This window comes from Serinus canaria, chromosome 1, assembly GCF_022539315.1.
Source record: "Serinus canaria isolate serCan28SL12 chromosome 1, serCan2020, whole genome shotgun sequence".
Classification (NCBI taxonomy): Eukaryota; Metazoa; Chordata; class Aves; order Passeriformes; family Fringillidae; genus Serinus; species Serinus canaria.
Window position 1 is genome coordinate 47,266,501 of NC_066313.1, and position 13,001 is coordinate 47,279,501.

A 13,001-nucleotide genomic window follows, 5' to 3' on the forward strand; every position below is an offset into this window, starting at 1 on the left:
ATTTAAAGAGTCCAGTATCCAGTGAGATTGAGAGATGGAGTACGAACAAGATTTGACCACTAACCATGTGAATGCTTTTGCCTTTAGTTTTCATTTTCTCTTGTAGAAGAACAGAGGTAGGAGGAGTAATACAAACAGAACAAAAAATCATTTGTGAGGTATTAAAAAACCACTCAAAGATCTTCAAATTCACATTACAAAACCCAGTTAACCTCCCATTTATTCACCCAATGAAGAGAGGCATATGACGTTGCAGCTTGGGTAAAAACATTTTTGTTGAGCTTATCAAAAGAGAGATTCTGCCCTGTAAATATAAACCACAGATTTGTTGGGGAGAAAACTATTTGCATCAACAGAGAGGCTGCTTGATACTCAAGACTGAAAAAAATTTGGTGAGAGATTATATTTAAAGGTGTGGATTTAATTTAAAATTGGATAAAATCTAATACGGATTTAGGAAATACAGCTACTTGCAAATTACCTCCTGTTTTTATTTTCAGCAAGAGAGTTGCAATGAAATTAATTTATCTGTCATCTCTAGAAAAGCATGTGATATAGCACCACAGGGGAAATTATTACTTAAATCCTTGAACATAGGAATTAATGCAGTATTTGTGAGGGTGAATAAGAACTTCCAAACCTACTTGGCATTGTGTCTGATGAAAAATCAATTAGTGGGATGGTGGAAAGTCATCAGTCTCCTAGATTTTGGAACTTCCCTTATTTGATGTTAAATTTAACTTTAATTGTAAAAGGCTGGATTGTGCTGGCTAAAGCAGGATGGCACAAAGAGGAGGCTTTGGGGGTCAGTGGCGGGGTAGGGAAGGAGGTACCAATGGGACAGCAGGGTCTCAATATAAACTGGGGCTGCAGAGTGGCAGCAATGGGATGACAATTAACAGCATAGAGAGGAAGAGCTGATCAGCTTTCATTGACGTGGCTGGTGAGGTCAAACCTGAGATACTCTGAACACTTCGGGTTGTTCATGTCCATGAAAGGGTGTAAACAGGTTTTGAGTGAAGCTCATGTAGGAACTGAAAGAACGTTTACAAAGTGAGTTTAAACAACAGCCTGTCATTAGTGAGGACACAAAACCTTATCTCTAGATGAGGTATGTTTGCAGAAGACATTTAGCATATTTTCAGTGAGAACCACAAGAGCTTGGTCTCAGTGACCCTTGTGTTCCTCAGTTTCCAATCCAAACATCAAATATTCCACATACTGAAACTAAAAGTAACTGCGAATATAATCGCTGACAAAGTTTTTAGAAGAATCAGCAGCAGACAAGTTCTATTTTGCCGCAGATACTATAATTATGAAATGCTGCAGGAAATTTATTTCATTAAGTGAGGAAAAAAAAAGTACTGTTATTCCCAGGAAATAATATCTGGAAGGATGATACCAAGAACATGTGAAACAAAAAGTATTTTTGAAACTGATTCTTATTTTTCTTCATTACCATTAAAATATGCATAGTGATGAAGTGTGATTATATGAAATAAAACCTTAGGAATATGTAAATTGTACCTAGCAATTAAGTATTTTGTAGAAAATACAGAGAGATTAAAAAGCAGTGAATTGCTTCTGCTTCATTTTTCTTATGTGAATTCAGTTCCTTTTTAGAAACCATTATTCAAGATAAAAATGATCTCAAACTGAGTTTTCTGTGGCTCTTTCAGAGGTGAATACAAAGCAGTGAGCTCTGTGGCTTATTTGGCGTTATGAATTCAGCTTGCTGTCTCTCATCTTTGTTAAGGGCGGGGGGGGGGGAGGCGGAAAAAGTGTCAAGAAAAAAATGACAACACGTTTTTCTGTAGCAGTGAAAGGAAAGCAGGAGCAGCCGGTCTGCGTGCCGTGGGTTTAGCGCTCTGGAAGTGCTTCTCTTGTGCAACTGGGCTGAGGGAGAGCCTTTTTTCCTTGCCGCCGTCACTGCAATCAGATACATGGGCGCAGCTCTGCTTTGCTGCAGCATGATGCAGTTGTGTGTAGTTCAGCGGGCTCTTCTTGGAAGCAGGCGGAAGGAGAGCAGCTGACCAGAGCAGGCAGAGGATGTTCATCAGAGGGTGCTTTCTTTCCCCCTAAAGCGAAGCAGTACGTGTGAGATTCCTGCAGCTGCAGGAGAGTCGCTTTCCCCGGGGCTTCAAGTTGTCACTCGGTTCTCCAGAGGAGGTGCACACGCTCGGGCTGACAGCTCCTGATGGGAAAACAGCTTCAGACAGGCGGGCTTCTCGCTCTCAAGAGCGCGGCTCCGACACCCTTCGGGAAGGTGCTCTGACTGTGCCTGTGGAACAAGTGCTGTGCTGCTGCCTATGCCTGCGCCGACCAGGAGAAATTTGCCCGGTCGCGGAATGGAATAAATGAAAATACTGAGTACTGAAGGGGCGAGGGAATAAAATACTCTTCAGCTAGAATTAAGAGCAAGCCCCGAAGGAAGAGCAAAGGACAAAAATCGCATGGTGTGTTGTTGTTGTTGTTGTTGAGCTTTTTTTTATTTTTTTTAATGAGCTTACCTACCATGAACGGAAGAAGTGGATCTGCGGAGACTTCATTTCCTCCTGTGACCCCTCGTTTACATCACTGACTGGTGACAGTCACATCTACATGCATAGTACCTGCCACTTCAGCTGCTCAGAATTACAGAAGCCTCTTTGTATGCAGCAGACATGGCTAGCCAGCAGGATTCAGGCTTCTTTGAAATCAGTATCAAATATTTACTGAAATCCTGGAGCAATAGTGAGTAGCAGAAGAGTAATCTTTTCATATTACGCATTGCTTGGTAAACAGCTAGGGCAACCTAAGGGATAGAATCTTACCTTTCTGTATGTTTGTGTTGTGTAAGCCAAGTAATTCTTGCTTTTTTTCAGCTCTAAAAATCAAAATGTCAGAGATTTAAATAGGTTTCATTAACTGCAAGGGCTGTAATGAGATTATGCTAGATTTTGCTTGATTGAATTCTGAAGTTAGGCTGCTTTCTGGGTCTAACAGTACATTGCAGGGAGTGCATTCCAAACAACATTTCCTGCCTACATGTTTATTTGATTTGTTCAGACTTTATCTAAACATTTTTTTAAATGATGTTTAATCACAAGGGTGTGGCTTTGCTCAGAAGTTGGTTTTTATTAATTGTGCACCTAGGACAAAATATAATTATTCTACTTCAGGTCTGAAAGTCATTTTGATGTGATGGGAAGCAAAACATCAATTGCTTATAGCTGCACCTCCCACCCTCTATGCCTAATTTCAGAATCTTATGCAATATTTCTAGCCAGAAAGAATCCATCTGTTTATCTGATCCAGGCTGGGTTTTGCAGAATGTAAACAAATGGCATTTTAGTCTGCCTTAGTCTTTTCAGTACTGCTGTTCCTAAATTCCATTGCTTTTTTCATCAATTAACTCTATGGATGTTTTAGCAATATTATGTAATGAAGATGTCTGAATAAAATTTAGTGCTTGCAAATATATTTAGATTAGGTAAGGTGATGAGATAACACTGGCAGAAATTTGCTTTTTAAGTTAAAGTACATGAACAGTATGTATCTCCTCTATAGAAGCTTTTATTAACAGGGCTAAATCTCCATATTTAACTGTTTTTAAAAGATAGAACATGATGTCTCTGGAAAAATCCAGCTTGGCTACATGTGAAATAAGGTTCTGATCATCCTGCTATCTATAATTTAATAATGACTGCATAAAAGTCTAGCATTTAAAAATTCTGTGGTATAAAAGAATTGGAAGATCTGCTCAATACAAGGAGAGAACCTTATACCTGCAAAGAAGTAAACAAAACACTATGTGAGATGTGTGACATGCAAGTCTTGTATTCATTAAATGATATCCATAGAAACTGTATTTTTCCAGGTCATTTGTAACCTCAGTAACACTGTAGTGCTTGTTTGAATCTGTTTTTCTACCACAAGTGTGAAGCCACCAGGGAATAATAGTATTACCTAAACAGCATTGCTTATCTCTCCTCCTACAAAAATATTTAGTGCATATTCATTCAAATGAGTGATCCCACCAGGACTAGGAGTGAATTTTATGATTCAGTTACCTTCATGGACTAATATTAATCTAATACTGAGAACAAAAGTGTGTATTGTGACAGCACATATTTTATAACAAGCTAGGTACAGCTTATGACAGAAGAAAAACAAGTCAGTTTATGGTGCAGAAATCAAATCAGTTCTGGCATTAATTTTGTAATAGCCTGCTGTAACTTGAAGTAAAACCAGCACTTTAGAATATAAACCCAACTACATTATAGAATTAAATAGAAAGTGTTGTTTTTTTCTTTTTCCTTTATCTTGAAGTACACTGAAAGTATTTCAATATAGGAAAGGTATTTCTAGTCTGAAATTAGAAGTCCTTAAGTTCTAGTTTAGGGAAATGGAAACAGTATATGAATAATTGATATTTCTGACATTCTTTTAGTGAATAAACATCCCTTCTACTGTAGCTGAAGAAACAGTAAGAGGAAATAGAATAAATGAACCCAGGTTGCCTTAAACTTGTTGTCAATTGTAGGGTTTTTTGCCTTTGTACTGGAAGGGTATGTTCTTAAATCTGGTATGTTCATAAATCTGAACGTGTCCTTTCTAGCTGAAAAACAAACTATTTGATAAGAAGACAGTAGGGAGTTAAAAAAACCTAGGGCTTTCTTCAGCCCTGCTCTGTGATGGGTGGAGCAGAGGAAAACACTTCCCTTGCTTGAGAAACTGCTGGGAAGCCTGCACATGCATGCATGGGAGCATGTTTGTCTGAGAACGGGTGCTGTGTCTGCACACCCAAGACCAGAAGTAAGCCATGAATTATGATGTGGCATTTACACAGCAGCAAGAGGTCCAACATACTGTTTTAAAAGAAAAATAATTTTTGTTCCTACAGGGTATATTTTGCTGCAGTTTTAACAGTGTAGAGGTGCTGTCCATGTATGTTTCTGCAAACTGGCACTTCAGAACATCACTTTAAACAGCATTTATCCTTCCCAGGCTTTTTAGTCCCACCACAACCAGGTCTTGCCATTGATTTGCGTTTGGGCTTACAAAGAACATTAGCATTTTCTAGGAGATTGCCATCCATGTCTGTTGCCCGTACCATGAAATATACTCAGTTATTCTACTTGGAATGACGTTTTCCCCTGATTTTGCTGTCTAAGGAGTTTAAAAAAGTAGCCTTCTTGGCATGGCAGGCAGGATTTCAGTTCAAGTGTCACCCAGCACTCCCTGAGGTGTTCACCAGGCATGCTGCTTGCATTTGCATGTTCACCATCCAGCTGAGGAGGCAGGTAATTTATGGGCCATGGGGAGAGTTCACTTTAACCATTGCAGTCAGGATGATGCAGTGTGATGCAGTCCCTGGGGTGTTCTCAGAGAGCCTGCACCCTTCTTCCTGGGGGATAAAAAAAGCCACGTCACAGTCTGGCCTTGAACGATCCTGTCAAACTGAGAGATCTCAAAATGCTCCTTTGTGCAGTTCCCAAGACAGACTTTTGCTCTGCATGTGTCCATAAGGTACTGTGCACATCGTGCTGTCTGGAAAATATTCCTCTATTGTGTTGGAGAGGGAATCAGAATGGGGATTTTCTGGTTGGAAAATAAGAATAATCTAAGGGGCCTTTTTACCCATCTCATGTGTACTTATATTTTTTTAAATATTTGAGTGTTTTTCATCAGCGCTGCATTAGTCAGCAATGGCATTAATCATTTGCATTACTTCTTTTTGAAGGTACTGCTAAAATAGCTATGCCTGCACAAGATGAGTGGTGCTCACTTAGCCCACTGAGGTCAGTAAGCTGACAAGGATAAAATAGGGCTTACCAAAACTAGAACAATCAAGAGTCTTTTCCTCAGATTTACTGTGGAAATAGTGCAAAATGCATTTTTATAAATAAACATTTGTAATTTATGCAAGGCATAAGACATGAATACAAATGTTAATCTGATCTTTCCTTAGATTTTTTTACTTTTTTGAATGAATGAGATAGATTTTTTTGAATTTAATTTCCAAATGTCTGTTTCAAATTCATAGTTAAAAAAAAATTCTGAACAGAAATTTTGAAATCTAGCTACAAGAACCTAAAGTACCATCATTATAAACTGCAGAAAAGTCTGTAATAAATTCTGCCTTTTGCAGTTCCTAGATCTGATCAGCAATTAAGTTTATTGGAGGAAAGGATTCTGTGGAAGAATCTAAATGGCACAGGTGGATGGCTCACTCATGCTCTCACAGTCAGCTCCTGTGGGCTTGTAGAAGCTGCATTTCTTTGTCTCACAGTTGCTAGAGATAGGTTTTAAGGTTTCTTTCCTTGTAATGAAATGAAATAGCCTATTCTGCATAGGGAGTATTATATTTGGCACTTCTCATAGAGCAGAGTTATCTGCAGGGCCTGATTTTGAGGATTGCAATGCTTGTTTATCTACCTTTGAATAGAAAGGGGGTTTTCTGCAGGCTTGTGTTTAATGCAGACTCAGCATAAGGACTTTTCTAGTATCAGGACTTCAGCTCTATCTTCATGGCCAGAATCTTTGCCCTCTTCCACAGTAGCCAACATCCACATCAAAATCCACATGACCTCCTCCTCTTCCCCTTTGTGCTGTCCAAAGCCCTCTGCTCAGTCCTCCTACTGCCCTGTGTGCTCTTTCTCTGTGCCCCTGTGTGCCCAGTCCCCGTGGCAGCTGTCAGAAGCTACTTCTTTACAAGTGGTGGCAACATCAGGGACATCCCAAGCCTGGGACTACCCAGACACCCACATCAGCTCACATCCCACAGCTCTCCCAGTAGGATCTCTGGGCCCTCCACAGCTTGTTGGTCATGTACCGAGCTGAGCACAGGGCTAGCCTCAAAAGAAGTTCTGTGGTCAAAAGAGCATCAGGCAGCAGAGACTTCCCAGTGGCCAATGTGAAGCCTGGGGGGTTGCCAGCTTCCTAGTGGTCAGCCATGTTCTGTCCTTCTCTTGAAGATGTATTTCTACCATGTCAGGAAAAGAAATTAGTGAACATTTCATTAAATGAATATAATACACAAGGCAATAAAACTCAGCCCTTTTACAGAGAATGTTCATGATGAGTCTTCATGTCAGTGAGCAAGAGAAAAGGGAAGACCACGGACACTTTCTTAGCTGAAAGTCTCTCTTATGTCCAAGTCTGTGATGCATTTGTTTGACCTTCTAGTTGGATTTTATTGTGCATAAATGTGATAACAGCTGTTTTGTAGGGTTCCCTTTCCTACCGTCAGACACAGCCTGTTTAAGGCTGAATGCTCTGAGCACACTATGCTATCAGAATTAGAGATTTAGAGCAAGATACCAATCAAGGGAAGAGGCTCCTTCCTGTTTCCTACTTAGGCAAACATATTCATTGAATAAGGAGAACCTAGCCTTCCTTCCCCTCTCTCTTGCTCTGGCATCCTTACTCTTGCAGGCACAAATAACCTGATTCCAGAAGCTGATGTGCTGCAGGCTCACTCTGCATGGAGAGGAGCCGTTCTTGCCTGAAGCAGCAGGGAAGGGACAGGGCCAGTGGCTGTGGTGAGCAGACCGAGAAACTGGGACAGAATCTGGGACCTGTGTGTCCTGCTGGCTCCTGAGGTCTCACCCTGACACACCTGCAGGGAGCTGACCCTGGCACAGCCACTGCCTCTGGGCAGCCCTGGGCACAAAGGATTAGCACCCACTGTGTCTTGGCATCTGAGTCTGCCTGGGACAAGGGATGCCACTAATTCAAGCTGTTGTGCTACCTGAAGGGAATTGATTGCTCTGGCCATTGAGCCTGAAGGGAGGGTGCAGAGTTGATTCTTCAGCTCTAAGTAGTCTGTGACTGTCAGCAGTAAAGTGTCTAGCTTGATAATGGTGACTATTATCTCCCAGGAACTTTCTTTGTATTTGGTCTGATCCGAAGGGAAGGGTAGTAAACCACAATGTTTAGGCTGTTTGTGTTCTGGTGGTACCCATTTTAAAACTTGCGTTTTGACATGGTTGTTCTCAGAAGTAAGGGAAAGTGGAAGTTTTATTACTTTGGAAACATGAGAACTCTTTAAAAAATGATTTTTTATTTTGTTTATTTTGATGTTTGCTACTCTGTTGAGGACATTCCAGAAGCACTTCTACCATACTTGGAGGGAAAAAAAGGATGAGAAAATCATAAATGCTTTATTGCAAGATTCAGTTGATTTGTAGAATGAGTTTCCTTGTCATTAAAAAGTTTGAATTACTGCAATAAAAATCTACAAATGCTTTGACTGCAATACAGTACAAAAGTTTTTCTGGTAAAACTTCAAAACACCAAAATATAAGATGATCTGGGAACTAGGCCTTGTTAGTTACTGGTAGATATTCCATGAAGGTTCTAATTATTTTATTTGTGGTGAAAACAAAACTATTCTGTTACACTATATGTATTCACTAGGAGTGATTAATTTGTGATATCCTTGATGTTATCAAAATACCAGCAGCTTATTATTTTCTAATATTGTTTGTTATTATTCAGAAGGATCAGGGAAAGAACTAACAATTCTTATGTCTCCTCTATTCATATAACATACCATTGAATAAGCTGTGGTAGCTTTTATTTTTATATGTCTATATAAATATAAAAACTATAATTATTAAAAAGGGAGTATATATAGGTATAAGGAAAGTGATAAACAGGATACCCTAGGAGTATAAATGTACAATAACGTTTAAAATTTAATTCTGGAGAATATAAGTTATTATATTAATATGCTATATTAAATTGCTACTTAACAATCCTTTTATATTTTCTCCACTTTTGATACACTCATTGCATTAATTGTTTAACTTTTTTCTGCGTGTTGACTTGGGGGCAGGAGGAAGCAGACTCTACACCTACAGAATTACGGTGGCATGTGCTTGTCCAACTTTATTTTCTGTTTTCATTCCTAAGTTTCTAAACAGTCAGAAACTACAGACCCTTGCTGTGAGTTGTTAGCCCTAGAGACTGAATTCCTGAGGGTGTTGAAACCATGAATGGCACATATGGCATTGCAGTAGCTGTGACTGGGAGGGACAGTCTCATCCCAGCGTCCTACTCCTGTCACCATGCTCCTACCCCTACTCTGCCACCCAAATTACCCACAGAGTTAATATCCTGAAAGCTGAACTTTCTAAAATGGTGTAGATGCTGGTGTCAGCATGAGAAAGGGGAGGAGGGTACACTGCTAGGAGTGGGAGGCAGTCCTGGCTGATTCCTGCTGTTAGGCTGGTGGAACTGTATGGTAAATCATATTTACTTTAATGGTGACTCCTGTACCTATGCCTGCTTCTAAATAATAGTTCCTTCTCCAGGAAGGAGACAAGTCTAGCTTTTGCATCCCTCTTTTCAGAGCACCAGCAGTGAAGTTGTTGCCATTGTTTCCATGATAAATTTGGAGTGCAGAATAATTTCACTGAGATAAGTAGCTGAGATATTTGTAAGTCAGTAATTTTTCAGTCACTGCAGTTACCTGAACTAGATTAGAATCAATTGTCCACAGAAAGAAAATCACTTCTCCTCAAATTTTCTTTCTTCTGAATCCTTTGTCTATTGCACTGGCTAAAAGGAATACTAAACATAATGTTCAAACTTGGCAATAGCTCTATCAGCGAGATATTATTAGTTATTGAGTGGTTTATATTTTTAAGAATGCAAAATAGAAAGGTATTCAATAGTATGAAAAGCAGGAGAAAACATCTACTGACTGGCTCATCATCCTGCTGACAGCTGGAAACTAGCGGTGCCAATGGAGGGGGATCATGACCCATAGTTCAGTTAGGTAGCAGTGAACAGGGGTGGAAAGCAAAGGATGTAGGGCAAAGAGAAGAAGAGAAATGTATTAATCTGTTGAACAGGATGGAGAGACAGCCTTTTATATATTAAATGTATGAATAAAAATACATGCATTCTGGAAAACACTAAGGAAGAAGTCAAGTGCTACATGCAGTCACAAGTTAGAGTGTCACAGCAAGCAGCAAGCTGGGTGTTTACAGCTCACACTGTTGGAATGCTGTGATGGATGGATGCTTAGAAGTTTTTGAAGGAGGACCTACACGGAAATAGGGAGTGGAAGTTGCTGCCCTTATGAAGGAACTCCTTACGGATCTAGAGCTCTTCTATGGGATGGATGTGTGACAGTGTGCTGGAGAGTTTGTGGATCAGGGCTAGAACAGATGACTTGGAGTGTTACAGGGTGATGGTGGGAGTGTGTTACAGGGCATTGATCAGGGTGAGGAAGTGTAGAAACAACTTTGAACAGCTTGAGGAAGTTCATGAATTGTTGATGTTGGTTCACATGAGAGACTTGAACTTCCTGATGTCTGCTGCAAGTGTGAAATAGTAGGTTGCAAGCAGTCAAGATTTCTTGAAAGTGTTGGAAGTAACTTCTTGAATTGCAATAGACCAAATGGGTGAAGTGCAACTGGGTCTGTATGGAAGAGCTGGCTGGAGCTCCAAATCCTGAGAAGAGTGGGGAGAGAGAGTGCAGACTTGGGACTTAAGGAGAGTAGATTTCAGTTTTGAGATTTCAGAAACTATTAGTGGGGATCTCATGAAGGACAGCTCTAAAAAGCAAAGAAACTTAGGAAAGCTGACAGGTCTTTGAGGTCAGCATCTTCCAAGAACAAGAATGGACTTCCCCATGCTTAAAAAGCAAGCAGGAGGATGAGGCGACTGGCTTGGCTTATCAGGGACCTCTTGGCTGAGCTCCACTGTGAAAAAGGTGATACATCTGAGGCAGAAGTGTGATTTGGCTGCAAAGAAGGAGGAATTTATAGACATTGCCTGGGCATGCAGGGACTGTACTTGGAAATTCAAAATGCAGCTGGAGGTGGGCTTTGCAAGGAATATCAAAGTCAAGAAGGAGAGTTGCTCTTGCTTCCTTAGTGGTAAAAGGCTGAACAAGGGCTGAACAGGTTCTGGAGTTCCCCTTGGCATGGCACATCTCAAAGGTCAGAGTTCAGAAACTCAGACTCTCTTCTTTGCAGGAGCTACAGAGAAGCCTGGCAATTCCTTACATATTTATGGTCTTCTATAGATTGCCAATTATAGTCACATTCAAAACCGAGGGATGGCAGAGTTTTTCTTTTCACAGCAGACAGCAGAGCTTGCTAAAACAAGCCACTGAATGAAACACATCTGAGAAACACTGACTTCCTGGTTTGCTCTCAGCCAAGCAGCAGTAGTTTCACTTAGTTGCTGAATCCACTTGCTTCCTTAGCTGTGTGAAAGAGAGATCACAAATATAGAGACACTCCCCAAAACATTGATGTTTGTGCATAATGTAAGATCACTGATACAACTGGTATTAGAGGTGCCTGAGAGATTCATCTTTGTCATGTCTCAGAAGAGAGATTTTGGGGCTTTTTTCAGGAACTAGTTTGAAGAGAAATCTGAGTGCTGTTTTGTAAATACTGTGGGATCACTATAGTGACAGTATCATGTTTCTCTAGGGGAATACATTGCTGATAAAGAGCTTAATTAGGTGATTGGAGCCTTAGGAGAGAAGTTTCACATATTTAAAAAAAAAAAAGGCCCTTTTGAGAGACATGCTATACAGTCTTTATCCTGGATACTTTCTGTTCTTTCAGAAATTTGCAGTCATCACATGTAGTGCTAATGCATAGTTGAGAGACTGCTGCGGTTTCTCACTAGTCAGTGGGGGGGTGAGAAATCGCAGTTTGTGTCTGGCCAAAATGTGAAGACATTAGATGGATTAGTATCAGACAAGAGATGATCAACAGAATGCATCAGATTTTCATTTTATTTATAATCATGAAGTTGCAGATGGTTTTAGTTTTATTTTAAAAGCTTAACTTTGGGACACTAATTTATATTCCCTTGAATTCTTTACTAGTACGTGGCTCAGCACAGAAGTCTGACAAAAATACTGGTTCGAAGGAATTCTCCCATAATTGGATGGTCATTATGCTAACATTTTTTCCTAATCTCAGGCTATCTCCTCTCTCTCTATAACTTTGAAGAGTCTCAGCTTGTATGTGGAGTAAATTAAAATTCAAAGGACGTCCATTTCTAAATTGGTTTGTTTTGATGCTGTTTACCTTGAACAAGTTTTGTTGAATACAATATACAGAATTATCTTTCTTGCTGCATTTCTGATTATTATTTATGAATGCCTTTAAATGTGTGGAATAATTTGGTTTTTTAGTCTGAAGATTACCTGGATAGAGTTCTTGTTGAAGTTCTACCTTGAGCAGTTTGCAGAATGGGTTTCTGCATATACTCACAGCAATGCATTGTTGTATGTTTTCATAATGTGGTTTATTCTTTGCACATTACTGAGATACCAAGTGCTGAAAATAGTCATTCCCTTGTAACTGGAATTGGCTTAGATAGCTTTCCTCTGGAAGCAAAACTTATTCAGTCTGTCTGCCTGCCTGCCTTTTTTTGGACAGGTTAACCAAATTCAGAGCAATTCAGAGCAGGGTATAATTCTTAAAAATACTTAAGGTGCTATGAATTTGCAAATTGAGGTTGTTTGACAGTGAAGAGGGAATCTCAGATGTTGAAAAATGGCTGCATGAGGCTCCTGCCTTCTTAGATGCAGGGAAATCCTTGGTCTGACAGCCTTCACAAATACCCCAGCTGTGAAACCAGCTTCAGTCACACCTCTGAGAGGATTGCACACAAAACTCCTTGTTGCCTATTTTAAACTACATTCACCAGATGCAAATTGACACTCATTAATTCAGGGAAAGTGCAGGGAAACCACTGCAAATAACTTGGCTGCAATGGTCTCCATTATAATAATATTCGTACAGTGCTTCCCATCTGGAAGCTTGACAGATTTAAATTCTTCCAGCATTATTACCTGAATATGAAGGATTGCTTTATTGCTATTCCTGGGCAAATCAAAACAGAGAAATTAACTGAGAAACACATGTCCTGTGTTAGATCTGGAAATGAAGCCCTGTCTTCTGTTTTTGTATTTCTTCCTTCACATTCTTGGTAGCCAAGTCACACGTAAATTGTGACTCAGCCAGTTAATATAT

General features: G+C 39.9%; 1 protein-coding gene across 6 annotated transcripts in view; it reads left to right on the forward strand.

Annotated features, from left to right (window-relative positions):
- Positions 1-13,001, forward strand: part of FRY (FRY microtubule binding protein) — a 224,273-nt gene that overhangs the window by 63,987 nt on the left and 147,285 nt on the right. Inside the window, exon 1 of one of the 6 annotated variants that reach the window (XM_009102868.4) lies at positions 1,822-2,733. The exons of the other annotated variants lie outside the window; for them this stretch is intronic. Within the exon in view, the coding sequence (XP_009101116.1) occupies positions 2,664-2,733 (70 nt within the window). The 5' untranslated portion in view covers positions 1,822-2,663. Of the gene's footprint in view, positions 1-1,821; positions 2,734-13,001 lie in introns of those variants that run through there. 6 annotated transcript variants of the gene reach the window in all.